The 16,336-nt window shown below is 37.5% G+C and overlaps 2 protein-coding genes across 2 annotated transcripts; both read right to left on the bottom strand.

Moving 5' to 3' along the window:
- Nucleotides 1-3,962: 3,962 nt before the first annotated feature.
- Nucleotides 3,963-5,321, bottom strand: LOC137260861 (microtubule-associated protein 6-like). Its single transcript, XM_067798414.1, has one exon. The coding sequence runs from the start codon at nucleotides 5,319-5,321 to the stop codon at nucleotides 3,963-3,965; it is 1,359 nt and encodes a 452-aa protein (XP_067654515.1).
- A 146-nt stretch (nucleotides 5,322-5,467) lies between these two features.
- Nucleotides 5,468-6,697, bottom strand: LOC137260859 (microtubule-associated protein 6-like). The gene has a single exon (XM_067798413.1). The coding sequence runs from the start codon at nucleotides 6,695-6,697 to the stop codon at nucleotides 5,468-5,470; it is 1,230 nt and encodes a 409-aa protein (XP_067654514.1).
- Nucleotides 6,698-16,336: the final 9,639 nt, after the last annotated feature.

Genomic DNA, 16,336 nt, shown 5'->3' with positions numbered 1-16,336 from the left:
AAACCATTCAAAGCCACAAAACTTAAAGAATTTGGTAGAATATTTGGCACTTTTTAAGCCACCTATAAAAGCATGTGGTACTTTTACGGCACATTTTGTTGCTATGGAAACTAAGGGAGCTAACTCTGGATTACTAAATATATTGCAGAATCTGATCGGTATCACTGTATCGCGAGATACTGTATGGGTATGTACCAGTTTACCAGTAATATTGCACAGCCCTAATGGGTATTGTTGGAATGTTGCTGAAATATAGCTGTATATTTCTGGATTTTATAGTTATACAGTTGGATGTTGCTGGTATAATGCTGAAATAATGCCATTTATTGTTTTAAATGCTACTGAAATATTGCTGGGTAGTTTAATGTTGTACCACAATGTTTAACTGGGCATTTTGGGGTATTGTTATACCGCTATGTAAATATTGTAATTTTGACTATTGTTGCTGAAATATTGTTGGATATTTCATCAACTGTTTGTTATGCAGCTACACGTAACTGCTTATTTCTGGTTTTTTATTCTACCAGGTTTTAATGAAATATTGCTGTTCTTTTATTGTTGCTTATATAATTAGATATTGCTAGGTACTTGTTCAGTTTTATTGTTTTGTGACTGGTTTTGCTTGATATTGCTGAAATATTGCAGAGTATCTCTAGTATTTTACTGTTTCAGTTGGGGAGTGGTTGTATGAACATTAAGTAGTGGTAGTGATAAGGAGCTGACGATGGAGCCATTAGATAGAGTTAAGGAGAAGGAAGATGTGACTTTGGTGGAGTCTTTACGAGGACTATTGCAGTAAAACATCCAGTCCAGCTGTATTTTAGGGCAGCTTTTGATGAGAGATGTCCCCTCACACAAGCTTAAGCAGAGAAAGGCAACACTTGTGTAATCTTTATTAGCTTTTATTGAGCTGTAAGTCTATATACTTGTAGAGAAGAGGTATCAGAAAAAATGTTCCAGTTTTTATTTAGTCATAAGTCAGTATACTCATTGAGGAGAGTTATCAGAAAAAATGTCTTGGTTTTTATTGAGTAGTAAGGCTATACACTTGTAGAGTGGAGTAATCAGAACAAATGTCCAGTAGTCTTTGCTGCTGCTGATTTATGTCATTTAGATTCGGTGCTGGAGATCACCCAGGCTCCAGAGTACTGCCTGTGGTGTCACTATTGCTGGTCCTTTCATTGTTGCACATTTCAGTTTTGATGAAGTTTTGCGTAACCTGTAAATCTCTAAATGGAATATCAGGAACACACAGTACAGTGTTTTCTATATAGCTTCTAGTGATTGTATAAAACATCACACCAAAGACACACTTTCATTTAGTCATCCTGTCACTCACAGATTCACAGATCGTAAGACTTTTCATTGATTCTCTCACTGGATTTATGAAAACCTATAGTCTGCTTACCGTACCCATGAATTTCACCTTAAATGAAAAGGTAAATCAAATAAAGTGAAATTAATCATCATGATTTTACCTTGCCAACTGAACATTTTAATCTCAGAATTTGTTCAGCTTAGGATAAAAGTGATCAAATGATCATAGTTTCAAATCGCTGTTATAGGTTTGTATTACAAGGGGGTATGCACATTAAATGAAACACTGAGAACAAGTAGGGATGGTCGAAGTTATCGCTCATCACATACCCCACCTGCATTTGTTTCACTGTTCTAACTACTGTGCTTACCCCTTTGTAGTACAAACCAATAATATTGATTTCAGTCCATGATCATTTGTGAAACAACTTTAATCCTATGATAAGTAAAATTCTGTGATTTAAATATTTTATTGGCAAGGTAAAATCATGAGGACTGGCAATCTTAATTTCTTTCTATTTGATTTACATATTTTGTGAATTTGTTTTAAATTCATCCATATGTTGTCACTGCAAACAGGCTATACTACTCCCTCAGCTACTCACTCACGAATAGACAACCCTCAAACTGACTCACATCCAGTGACCCAAAGATAACCCATCAAACAACTGCTGAACAAATGATAACCCACCTCTCGCTGAGTCAACCAATGATTGCAGGCATTGACTCACTAACCATAAGGTAACCCACTAACCCAGAGATGACCCACAACAGACTCACATGCTAATCCAAATCTGACCTAGGTGAGATTCAGTAACCCCCCAAAAAAACCTAAACTGTTTCACTTGATCAGGAGGTAATCGTCACAAACTCGCTAATGAACCCAAAGATAACCCAACTGTTTAGCTAAGTGATCTAAAGCTAGCCCACTAGTGAGTCACAAACTGTCCCAAAGGTAACCCACCATTTAAGTGTCACCTGACTCACTCACTCACTCACTCACTCACTCACTCACTCACTCACTCACTCACTCACTCACTCACTCATGTTAGTGATGGAATCTGTGAGTAGAAATCCAACATTTGAATAGACTGTTTTTTGTTAATTGTTTTCAAAATCCATTCCATTTGAATTGATTTCTGAGACATTGCTTGATGTAGGTAAAAACTAAAAGTATCTGTCAGTTTAGTTTGTCAAGACAATATGTCTGTGTTTGATTTCTGACTATATTCTGTAATTTCAAGCAAGTATTCAAACATGTCATCTGTTATATATATTATATTATATATTGATTATGATTGAGGCTCCCCTTTTTATTTGTTCACTTAATATTCTTCCAGTTGTTAATATCAAATGCTCAATATGTCTTATATCTAACCAAGAGACAGGTGCCAAAGTACGAGTTTTAGGTTGGATCGACATCCTAAAGAAATTCTTAACGTACATCTATGACTACTTTGTAAATGAAAACTTATTCAGTAAGTTTTTCCAGAGAGTTTCACAAGATCTCATATGTCAAATAATAATAGTGAGCTTGTTAATAATTAAAACTTGTTGCTGTCTATCATGACTGTAATCAGAATTGTAAAAATAGGTTTAAAATATTTTCTCCTTTCACAGATTCAAACCTTGACCTCCAGCATGACAAGTTATAACAGACAGTTTCCCTACTCCCACATGAAAAACAAAAGTGGAAATGACCCAGTCAGTCAAAGAATATGGCAAATGATTGATTTACACACAAAAAATAAATACCTCTTAAAAGGGAAACATACATAGTAGTTGTTATGGTATTTGTCATTGAGGGGAAAAAAATCTTACTTTGATACGAAAAATCATATAAAGTCAAAGCAGCAAAAAATTGTCATCAAAGATAATTTACTATGCTATAAAAGACAGCTTTCAGTTAACAAAAATGTGTGGAGGTATGGATATACACATAATCAGTAGACAGAGCTCTTCTTTACTTCTGTTGCAAACGTTGTCGCTAGTTACGTCGATGGGCATTTACCATGACAGGCTGTGTTAGTTAATTCGGCATTGTGCTGACCTCCTAGCCCGAGTCTGATCTATGGGTGCAATCACGACTGACTCCAACACAGGAGATTGAAACAAATGGACCAATAATCAGAATCTTGATGTCCCTCTGTGAATAATGGACGGCAGAAACGTACTGCTTTGTAATAGCAGGCTTGCGTGGCGGATGGTTCTAAGAAATGAAATAACCAGCGTCCTATGTTAAAGAGTGACATAGACTATGGAGTAATCGCCCTGTCTGTCAGCTTGCTGTGTAAAGTACACGCACTGACACTGTTATTAGTATATATTTCAGTTTTAGAAGATTCGCTTGGTTTATGTTGTCATCTATCTGTTCCCATGGCGCCGTGTTATTCATGTGGTTGAAGCTGTGTGTTTAGCACAAGATCAGCCAAATTGCTGTAGAGATATACTTAGATGATTCGTGGCATTTTATGAGTCAAAAGCTTGAGAAGAATGTTGTGCATTTTGTTGATTTTCTTCTGTGGTTGTTTTTGTGTTTAAGATGTTAAAAATGAGACTTTATTAGGGAGGATTAGGTAGAATGTGTTTACTGGTAAAAACTGTATCAGTGTATGCTGTATAAACCACTTGATTCTGTCATATAGCTACATCTTTTCTGTCATCTTAATAATTGGTGAGGCACGCTTTGCTAAAGTCTCAATAATTGGTGAGGCATCCTTTGGTAAAGTATCAATAATTGGTGAGGCATCCTTTAGTAAAGTATCAATAATTGGTGAGGCATCCTTTAGTAAAGTATCAATAATTGGTGAGGCATCCTTTGGTAAGTTGTCAATAATTGGTGAGGCATCCTTTGGTAAGGTATCAAGAATTGGTGAGGCATCCTTTGGCAAAGTATCAATAATTGGTGAGGCATCCTTTAGTAAAGTATCAATAATAGGTGAGGCATCCTTTAGCAAAGTATCAATAATTGGTGAGGCATCCTTTGGTAAGGTATAAAGAATTGCTGAGGCATCCTTTGGCAAAGTATCAATAATTGGTGAGGCATCCTTTGGTAAGTTGTCAATAATTGGTGAGGCATCCTTTGGTAAGGTATCAAGAATTGCTGAGGCATCCTTTGGCAAAGTATCAATAATTGGTGAGGCATCCTTTGGTAAAGTATCAATAATTGGTGAGGCAGCCTTTGGTAAGGTATCAAGAATTGGTGAGGCATCCTTTGGCAAAGTATCAATAATTGGTGAGGCATCCTTTAGTAAAGTATCAATAATTGGTGAGGCATCCTTTGGTAAGGTATCAAGAATTGGTGAGGCATCCTTTAGTAAAGTATCAATAATTGGTGAGGCATCCTTTGGTAAGTTGTCAATAATTGGTGAGGCATCCTTTGGTAAGGTATCAAGAATTGGTGAGGCATCCTTTGGCAAAGTATCAATAATTGGTGAGGCATCCTTTGGTAAAGTATCAATAATAGGTGAGGCATCCTTTAATAAAGTATCAATAATTGGTGAGGCATCCTTTGGCAAAGTATCAATAATTGGTGAGGCATCCTTTGGTAAAGTATCAATAATTGGTGAGGCAGCCTTTGGTAAGGTATCAAGAATTGGTGAGGCATCCTTTGGCAAAGTATCAATAATTGGTGAGGCATCCTTTAGTAAAGTATCAATAATTGGTGAGGCATCCTTTGGTAAGGTATCAAGAATTGGTGAGGCATCCTTTAGTAAAGTATCAATAATTGGTGAGGCATCCTTTGGTAAGTTGTCAATAATTGGTGAGGCATCCTTTGGTAAGGTATCAAGAATTGGTGAGGCATCCTTTGGCAAAGTATCAATAATTGGTGAGGCATCCTTTGGTAAAGTATCAATAATAGGTGAGGCATCCTTTAATAAAGTATCAATAATTGGTGAGGCATCCTTTGGTAAGGTATCAATAATTGGTGAGGCATCCTTTGGCAAAGTATCAATAATTGGTGAGGCATCCTTTGTTAAAAGTCTCAATAATTGGTGAGGCATCCTTTGGCAAAGTATCAATAATTGGTGAGGCATCCTTTGGTAAGGTATCAATAATTGGTGAGGCATCCTTTAGCAAAGTATCTATAATTGGTGAGGCATCCTTTAGTAAAGTATCCTTAATTGGTGAGGTATCCTTTGGTAAAGTATCAATAATTGGTGAGGCAAGTATCCTTAATTGGTGAGGTATCCTTTGGTAAAGTATCAATAATTGGTGAGGCATCCTTTGGTAAAGTATCAATAATTGGTGAGGCATCCTTTGGTAAAGTATCAATAATTGGTGAGGCATCCTTTAGTAAAGTATCAATAATTGGTGAGACATCCTTTGGTAAAGTATCAATAATTGGTGAGGCATCCTTTGGTAAGGTATCAATAATTGGTGAGGCATCCTTTGGTAGAGTATCAATAATTGGTGAGGCATCCTTTGGTAAAGTATCAATAATTGGTGAGACATCCTTTGGTAGAGTATCAATAATTGGTGAGGCATCCTTTGGTAAAGTATCAATAATTGGTGAGGCATCCTTTGGTAGAGTATCAATAATTGGTGAGGCATCCTTTGGTAAAGTATCAATAATTGGTGAGGCATCCTTTGGTAGAGTATCAATAATTGGTGAGGCATCCTTTGGTAGAGTATCAATAATTGGTGAGGCATCCTTTGGTAGAGTATCAATAATTGGTGAGGCATCCTTTGGTAAGGTATCAATAATTGGTGAGGCATCCTTTGGTAGAGTATCAATAATTGGTGAGGCATCCTTTGGTAAGGTATCAATAATTGGTGAGGCATCCTTTGGTAGAGTATCAATAATTGGTGAGGCATCCTTTGGTAAAGTATCAATAATTGGTGAGGCATCCTTTGGTAGAGTATCAATAATTGGTGAGGCATCCTTTGGTAAAGTATCAATAATTGGTGAGGCATCCTTTAGTACAGTGTCAATAATTGGTGAGGCATCCTTTAGCAAAGTATCAATAATTGGTGAGGCATCCTTTAGTACAGTATCAATAATTGGTGAGGCATCCTTTGGTAAAGTATCAATAATTGGTGAGGCATCCTTTAGTAAAGTATCAATAATTGGTGAGACATCCTTTGGTAAAGTATCAATAATTGGTGAGGCATCCTTTGGTAAGGTATCAATAATTGGTGAGGCATCCTTTGGTAGAGTATCAATAATTGGTGAGGCATCCTTTGGCAAAGTATCAATAATTGGTGAGGCATCCTTTAGTACAGTATCAATAATTGGTGAGGCATCCTTTAGCAAAGTATCAATAATTGGTGAGGCATCATTTGGTAAGATCTCAATAATTGCTGAGGTATCCCCCAGTAAGATCTCAATGATTGGTGAGGCATCCTTTGGTAAAAGTCTCAATAATTTGAACGACATCCTTTGGTAAGTTGTCAATAATTGGTGAGGCACACTTTGGTAAGGTTCAACAATTGGTAAGGTATCTTTTGGTTTTGAGAGGCCACAAACATTGGTTGTCTCTTCATGTCTATAAAACCACTTCTGGTGTCACCTACTGTGGTATTGCTGGAGTATTGCTAAAAGTGGCATAGAACAAAAGTAGTCTGAAAATGATCAAGTCTTGACCAGACTATCCAGAATAATTCATCAGTTTCAGCTAGGAGAGATCACTCACTCACACTCATTGTAATAAGACAAAACATTCTCAGAAAGAATGGTAAGGACAATTGCTGGTCACACAAATAAGACAACTGTATTTGAGATGGTGCCATAAACTGCCAATTATCTACTTGGACAGGACTTTCAGATGCCAAACATGTCGAGTTTTGAACCTTCACATGTTTTGAGAGCATCTTGATCAAGACAGATCAATGACATTTAATTCTGTGTTGTACGTGCAGGAACATTTTCAAGGAAATAACTCAATTGAGATGGCAAAACGCTCTCTGGCATTTTGAATTTGAGATCAAGATTTGAGGTCAGAGGCATTGATCTGTTGGTGGATAACCTTTTGGTTGGCCTTGGTGTCTGACAGGTCAGAAATGGTCTCTATATTAGCTTTTCATGAACACACTTGTAAACATCTTTATCATCATCGTCATCATTGTCATTGTTGTTGTCATTCTCATCATCACCCCTCCCACCATTATCATCATCACCATCAGAAATTTATGAATTAAGAAAAAATACATTGTCTTGAAGGAATTCCTCAAGCTTGAAACTTGTGCTGTCAACCTTTACAAAGCTGCTTTCTTCCCACGCACACACGCACACACGCACGCACGCATACACGCACATCTAGTTTAATGTGATAGCACAAAGAATTTACCATCATCCCTATGTCTAGTTTTAATGTGACTGTACTAGGTATTCACTATCAGCCATAAGTCTAGTTTAATGTTAGTGTCAAATATGATATTCAGCTATTGGTGCTATTTAATGTTAGCTTAAAGTAGTCACCATCAAATCTAGTTTAATGTTGAGGTCAACCACATTCACCAAACCTTGAAGTGCAAGACTGACCAGACTCCTGAGGATGCTAACATGATTGACCAAGAGGAAATGACCACTTATTCATTTTGTAAACAAAGTGTCTTTGTCATCACCTCAAGTTTGTTCGGTTCCAACACCAAGTGTGACCATTTTTATGCTTCCTTTGTCCAGCAATAACACCATGATTAAGTACTGGATTAGGTCTGCCGACATTAACGTCCTCCATCTTTTGATTTGCAGTTGAAAGCACTTTGCCTTTATCGCCCACCTTTCCTCTGTGAGGGAGCCTCTTTGATAAATCTGTACAGCTCACACGGACGTGCATCTTTCACGTATTCAAAATATGGATTTATGTCATGTGCTTTGAACACAATCCTGGCAGTGTTGTTATTCTGAACCCTGGCCAATCTGATATCATGGGTAACCTTCACCAGCCACACATCAACCTCAGCTCATGTTAGTATATGAAATGATGGGTAGGAAAGTGGTCCAATATAGAAGTTGAACACTTTTGTAGAGAACTGTTGCTTCTAGGAGTCAAATATCAAATTTGCTTCAATGTGATCCCTTGCTTCCCCACATCGCGATTGCCTAATGGTTAAAGCATTCAAATTAAAAAGCGTACTGTGTCTGAAACAGATTGTGCTAGTCATAGTTTTGCTTAAATATTGCTAAAACAGTTGATAAAACTATACTCAATTGCTCCCTCCATCACTTGCTCACTAACCCACCCACCCTCTCACTCACTCATCACAGACTTCAGGTGTATATTCCAGTAAAGTGACAAAGACAGTTATCTCCTGTCCTTACCGATTACATTATAATTGGAACGGATTATCCTGGAGTGTTCACTCTACTCATATGTCATGTACGAAGAGTGTTTAGAGTGCACACCTTGCCCATCCTCAACTTATGTAAGACCTTACAAGCAGCTTGTTATTGAGTACCAGAGCTGCTGAATTAACTAGGTAGTTATTATTGCTTGGAGTCATTGGCTGTTCTAGAGTGTCTTTATTGCAGATTGGATTGATGCAATATGTTTTCATCAAAAGGAGAACCGATATAGGTGCATAAGAATTTTTTTCACTGGAGTGTAAATCCTTTATGCTTCACATCCGATACATGTTAGATTCACACATTACAGTCACTTTCTACCGTCACATATTCTTAAGCCAGACATGTTATAGTCACGTGCTGAAGTCACGCAGACCCATGAAGATCCGGGTTAAAACTGATCTTCAGTAACCCATATTGGTAATTGGAGGCAACTAACAGGATCAGATGGTCTTGGTTGAGTCATGTCATCATATCCCAATTGCAGAGATCAATGCTCATGCTGTTGATCACTGGATAGTATGGTTCAGTCCAGACTATTTATGACCATTTCCTTATAGCTGGAATATTGCTGAATGCAGTATTAAGCAACAAACCAACTGAAGTGACATATTTATATTATAATCATACATTTTAGTCATCCGCTTATAGTAATCACACAGTGACAATCATCTGCTGTAATCACACATGTGACATTCAAATCCTATTATCACACATGTTACAGTCACATATTCTAATTTCTTCTGTACAGAGACACGTCACAATCAATTGCCACAATCACATGCTACAGTCACACATACTTAAATCACCTGTTCTATATAGTCAGAGACTTATCTACATTCACACTCATATGCAGTAGTTATAAGTCAGTCACATACAACAACCAAAAGCTCCATGCAGAAAGTCGGGACAACTTTTCCGAAATAACATAAGATGAAAACAGTTTTCATGTGGAGGACAAACATTGAATGATTATTAACAGATTACTTTTGATCATAGTTCCTGACCAACCATCAGCAAGACTAATGGGTCAGACTTATAGCCATAACCCCAGCCTGCTGAATCTATGAGATTCGTGTGTCGGAATATCGGCACGTCTTTACCATTTACTTTCTTCCATTACTGAACCCATTTGGAAAATTGAAGCTTTTGTTGTAATCACGTCACATTTTCATAGCACCATCACTGCTCCATCACCACAGCATCAATGTGACTTTAATGAAGCAGAGTGTTTGAGTTTACAGTAGCGGTAATGGTCTGTTTGGCGCCATTCACCTCATCAGATCACTGTAACGCATAGATCGAATATGTAGAATTCACCTTATGACTTAACCCTTGTTATTGATTGGCTCTGGCAGATGATCCCTCTTGGATTCATTGTTATTGGCACCATGTGCTGGCATTGTCAACCTTTTACAAGAGCTTTCTTCTGGAATGACCGATTTTGGTTCTGTTACAGATGTCAATCATTTTGTGTACAGAAGTGTTATTCGAACAGCCGTTGATCTTTAAGCATGGTACAGGTTCTTGATACAAGCTCAGTATCTTTAATCATGAGGCATTATCTCTGTAGGCGTGTCACCTGTGAGGTAATGTGTTTGTCAAGCCAGACAAAGTGTCTTTACTTATTGGTGTGATCACTTTGATCATCACTTGACTTGATACAGATTGGTCTTATTGTTCATTGTCAAAGGTTTCCTTGCTTGTTCTCAGCCTGTAACATATTAAGACTAAACTGTGAAGTGTTCTTCAAGCAGTTTGTGCCTTGGAATGCTTACGAGGTGTCATGATCTATTCACGATCTGTTCCATAGTTTTTCACAGCATGTTTTTGTCTTCTTGGAGAACAATGAGTCAACGTTCTATGTTGAAACCGTGAAGGATGTTTCCACTAGCTGCAACGTTGTCTTTCTTGAGGATCGGAAGTATTGGACGGCAAAGGGTAAAAGGTGTAAAGGTGTAATTTATCTTCCAAACAGGAAGTCCTTAAGGGCAAATGGATCAATGTTTCTAAGCTTAATGATTCCCGATGTCATCTGTTTGTCAGCTAAGTGGACGTATGATCAAGCATAAGAGAGAGTGTTATATAGTGTACCAAGATCATGGGAAAGGGAGGTTATGTTAAGAATCGGCTGGAAACAGTTCAGGAAAATATGAAGGTATAGACATTTTAGTTTGATGATTTAGATGATGCACATTATTTCTTCTGGACTTAACTTTGAATGCACTCCAAGGAGTATGGACATCTGATACTTTAATCTGCCCCAGACACGTGTAAATCACATCAAAATTGATAAACTCTGTTGTATTCTGCTTACCAGGAATATATCACATCATAACAGTGTTATAATACAGGATATTATCACATCATAACTGTGTTATAATACAGGATATTATCACATCATAACAGTATTATAATACAGGATATTATCACATCTTAACAGTATTAAAATACAGGATATTATCACATCATAACTGTGTCATAATACAGAATATTATCACATCATAACAGTGTCATAATACAGGATATTATCACATCATAACAGTGTTATAATACAGGATATTATCACATTGGATTTAGAATCATATGTATTATATTGTGATAAAATGCCATTTAGTTACAAGCCTGATAATTGTATGATCTGCATTCATGTGTTGAGTACATCAACATTCATGGGTTAAGTTACTGTTTGTTTTCACAGCTACATTCTTAAATGCATTTCTTGATGTTGCAACTATTTTTTCTGCAGCAAAGTATCTCTTATACAACCCTGGCTGTAGAGCCTTAAAGTAAGGATGGAATGATCACAATGTTCAGGTTACAGGGAAAGTTTTATGTTTTTTAGACAGGCTGATACAGTTCTTATGTCTGACAGTTTTTATCAATTTGCGTATTCCATGGCTGTAAAGAAAAATGAGTTTTCATGGTGTGAATTCTTACTTGGAGGAGCTCCTGGGTTTGTTTTCAAGAAAATATTTATCTTGTTAGAAAAAGCTGCTAATTTGGCATTAAGAATCAGATTTCTTCCATGTAGCTCTCCGTATGGCATCTTGTGTATGAATTCTTCGGTGTCATTCATTTGAAACCAGCTACTCCCAAGTATTGCATATCTATCACTGTGAGATTGTTCATGCTGTGCTATCTTTACATTATGTCTGAATCTCTCTTCTAATTTTTGGATTTGGAGACTTGTTAGGTTTGATGAATAAGAAAAAGAAGTTGGATTTTATCATGAGCATTCTCAACCTCATGTTCTCAGTCGTGCATCTCACTAGAGGAGGGGTGCAGTCAGATCAGTTTACTTTGCATAAAATGGCTTCTCTCTTGGGTCATAAGTATTCGTGGTTTCGACTGGTTGGATCATTAGGACTCAAAAGGCATTGCAGGATATTATTCTTATCACTGGAAACAATTCTGCCTGACATTAAGCAGTTATTAACAGGTTGGGATTGGTTTTTTGAGATTACATTTGAAAACATAGAAGGTCAATATGTATAGTGGGGAATATTGGTCTATTTAAGTACCAAAAGGTCGTAACTTATTGATGAGAATTTTGTTGGATAAATTCATGAAACTAGATGAGTTCCTGATGCTGTGATCTCCAAGACTTCCAGGAACTGTGGAAATGGCATGCAGAAGGATTACCAGCTTTAATGATGTCCCACTTAAGTGTTGGGGAACAATGGAACCTGGTGTTGGAGAGAAGGTATGTGATATATACTTATATACATTGAGGTGTGTGATATGTAAATATATGTATATGTATCTTTATACATTAAGAGGAGATGATACATAAATACTTATAGATGCCTAGAGAAGGCAGATGATACATAAATACTTATAGATGCCTAGAGAAGGCAAATGATGTATGAATACTTGTACATGCATAGAGGAGGTGATTAATAAATACTGATAGATGCATAAAGGAAAAAGTGATATAGTAATAGTTACAGATGCAAAAAGGAAATAGTTGATGTTTAAATAATTATAGATGCATAGAGGACGTGATATATAAATAGATGCATCAAAGCAAAATTTGATCTATACATACTTACTGATTCATAAAGGACAAAGTTTATATAATAATACTTACAGATGCAAAAAGGAAATAGTTGATGTATAAATACATATAGATGCAAAGAGGAAGGGATATGCAATACTTAATGATGCAAAAAGGAGGTAGCTTAAATATATGAATACTTAAATATTTAAAGAGCAGGTTGGTGATAGATATGTACACATATATGTAGATATACACATAGCACTATGTGATATTATACAAATACAGTTAAGTCTTGTTAATCTGACATTGTCTGTTGCACATCAAACTGTCGGATTAATGAGGATGTTGGTTTATCAAATGAGACAAAACTACCTTTATTCAATTTGTTACCAACAAAAGCATCGGATAAAGCTGATTGTCGAATAAACGGTGGTCAGATTAACAAGACTTGACTGTATTTATAGATGTGTAGCACAGCTAGATGATATATAAATACTGGCACATGCATAGAAATAAGGAAGTGCATAGATATACACTAATAGATACAGTGTTCCCAGAAATTATTGAGAAAATCTTTGTTTTTTTTCTAATGATGCTAAGATTGGAAAAAGGGCTTTCACTATGCACTAAGCATACTAAATAAGGGAGACAACTCTTGAAGGCTTAGAAGGCAGCTCATTACGTCAAGAGTTTTCTCCCTTGTCTGAGCAGACGGCTTCCTGTGTTGACATGGCAGAATTTACAGCAAGAGAGAAAAGAAAGCTCATTCTAGATGATTTTGAAAGGGGTGAGGCTGATGCTAAAGTGTTAGCTTGTAGACATGGTATTCCTCTGTCTACAGTATACAGAATTTTGAAGAATATTCAAACAGGAACCGGGATAGAGCACAAAGCAGGGGCAGGCCGGCCTAGGAAATTCAGTGTTGTGGATCGCCGAAGACTTGGGCAGATTGTGAATAGGGGCAAATTGAAAAGTGTTGAGAACATCAGAAATGAAATGATTAGCAGAGGAAGCCCTCAGGTATGCAATGAAACAGTTAGGCAGGAATTACAGAGACTTAATTGGGTGAAAAAACGTGGAATTCCCTCGCCGTTGATGAAAGATGCACAAAAGGAAAAACGTTTAAACTGGTGTCGGGCTCATGAAAATCAAGATTGGGATAATGTTTTCTTTTCGGATGAAAGTTCTGTTTGGCTTTTCCCTAATTGTGTGAACATTTGGACCAAAGATACTGTCAAACCTATCTACCAGCGACCAAAACATAGCCCGAAGTTTCACATGTGGGGTGGCATATCGGCTCGCGGAGTGACGCCATTGTCTGTTTTCACGGAAAACTTGACAAAAGAAAGATACGTTGACATTCTAAATGGTCACCTTCTTCCGACAGCACAAACATTGTATGAAGATGATTGGATTTTCCAGCATGATAATGACCCAAAACACACTGCACGCTACACAAAACAGTGGTTGTCGGACGAAAATGTTCAAGTTTTAGACTGGCCCAGTTACAGCCCCGACCTAAACCCAATTGAGAATGTGTGGGGAGTCATGAAGGACAGAATAAACCAAAAGGGACTGAGAAATATTGAAGATATGAAGGCCGAGGTGGTCCAATATTGGGATACCCTGTCACACGATTACCTACAAACTTTGATGGGTAGTGTGCCTAGGCGTATTCAGGCATGCATTGCTGAGCGAGGAGGTCTAACAAAGTACTAAAACAAGACTGAGACTGTAAAAGGATGATGTTTTAACATGTTTATGTAAGTAAAACGCCAGAAGTTAATAAACGGAATGAGTTACATGACGCAACATGATTCTCAATTATTTCTGGGAATACTATATATAATGAGGAGGTACTTAATACAGAGGTACTGATAGATTTAAGCCAAATACAGACAATTCTGATTATTAATGACAGTGCAAAGTGAATCAGGTAAGCTCATTTATCAAAAGAGAGCTATCATTTGTGCCTATTTTAGACAAGTCCATTACAATTAAGCAAATGATATATTCAGAAATATTTCAACACATAAAACTGTCATATATGTTGAGCCAATGAAGATTTGGGTAAGAATTAGGGTTCAAAAGCCATAAGGTGCTACTAAAGGTGGTCAGTGATTCCATCACATCATTGCTTATGCTGTTGATCACTGGATTGGCTAACCCAGACCCAAGTATTTACAAACAGCTTCCATATCACTGTAATACTGCTTAGTGCACGGTAAAACAACAAATAAATCATCTGTGTTATTAATGCCCTCGCGGATGTGATGAATGTAACACTGAAATGGACGATTGCGATTATTCTCCTAATGCTATAGTGATCAACCATTTTAATTCATCAGTCTGGATCTACTCTAAATGGTTCAGTCTCACACTCATGAATTCGCTAAATAAAATAATAGTTTGCCATCATGGCTTGTAAGTTCTCGATGGCTTACAACCAAACAATCTGAATGTATCTATTGCTCTGTAATACAGACACTAGTTGCTATTCATTGCAGTATCTTAATTTGAGTTCCATTTAATCTTTATGCAATAGATGTCTTGAAAGCTTGTAGACAGCTCTGTCATGAAATGAAAGCCATGTTACCAAACCTAGCACCATCTGCATTGAATGATGTATTCTTCATCTCCATCTATGAATTCATGCTTTGCTTCCTGAGGTCATATCAGTTTCTGAATCCATAGCATGATAAGAAATGTTTCATTCTAGAGAAGAGGCAAGTGGAGATGTGAGGGTGGATTGAAATGTTCTAACAAGATATAGATGAAATTATGTGAAAGAGGCCTTTTATATTATGTATTATATAGTTATATATACATATGGAAATTAATTAAGCAACACCAAATTCAAAGACACATAAAAACTTAACAAAGTTTAACGAAGTAATTTTGATGATTGATTATTCAATTTTGATGTATTGACATACAGCATGAGCTTTTCATGGGTTGATATGACGCGCGTGAAGCTTGCACAGCGCACGTGCATTGCTTTAACCTCAACTTTCGAAAAATGCACTTTTTCCCTGGGGTGTTTACAAGCGCAGGTTGTCGATTGCATTCGGTTTTTCATTCATTTCAATGTCATGGCACGTAGGAAATTATCAGAGGCCACTCGTTGGCAAATAATCGGCATGAGGAATGCTGGTATGTCTCTAAGACAAATCGGGACTCAAATCGGACGACATCATTCCATAATTTCAAAACTTTTGAAAAAATACCGGGCCACTAATGAAGTTAAAGACCTGCCTAGACCAGGAAGACCCAGGAAGACCACAGTCCGGGAGGACAGAGCTTTACTGAGACTTGTACGGCGCAGGTCCTTCGACTCGAGCTCTCGGTTGAGACAGGAGTGGCTTCCAGGGAGACCCATCTCGAACAGGACTGTTCGGAATCGTCTGAAAGCTGCAGGATACCGGGCAAGGAGGCCAATCAAGCGACCCAGACTGTCTCCAGCCCATAAGGCAGCCCGACTGGCCTGGTGTAATGACCGTTTGCACTGGAACATTGCCTCTTGGAGGAAGGTCCATTTCTCAGATGAGAGCCGGTTCTTGCTGCACATGGTGGACGGTCGTACTCGGGTCTGGAGGCAGAGGAACACAGCAATGGCTCCACGGAACATCCAGGAGACTGTGGCCTTTGGGGGAGGTTCCGTTATGGTATGGGGGTGCATTTCCATGAACTGCAAGTTGGATATCATTACCATCCGTGGCAACCTTAAC

This window comes from Haliotis asinina, chromosome 14, assembly GCF_037392515.1.
Source record: "Haliotis asinina isolate JCU_RB_2024 chromosome 14, JCU_Hal_asi_v2, whole genome shotgun sequence".
Classification (NCBI taxonomy): domain Eukaryota; kingdom Metazoa; phylum Mollusca; class Gastropoda; order Lepetellida; family Haliotidae; genus Haliotis; species Haliotis asinina.
The sequence above is the reverse complement of the archived record's forward strand: the minus strand, read 5'-3'. Positions and strand labels throughout refer to the sequence as shown.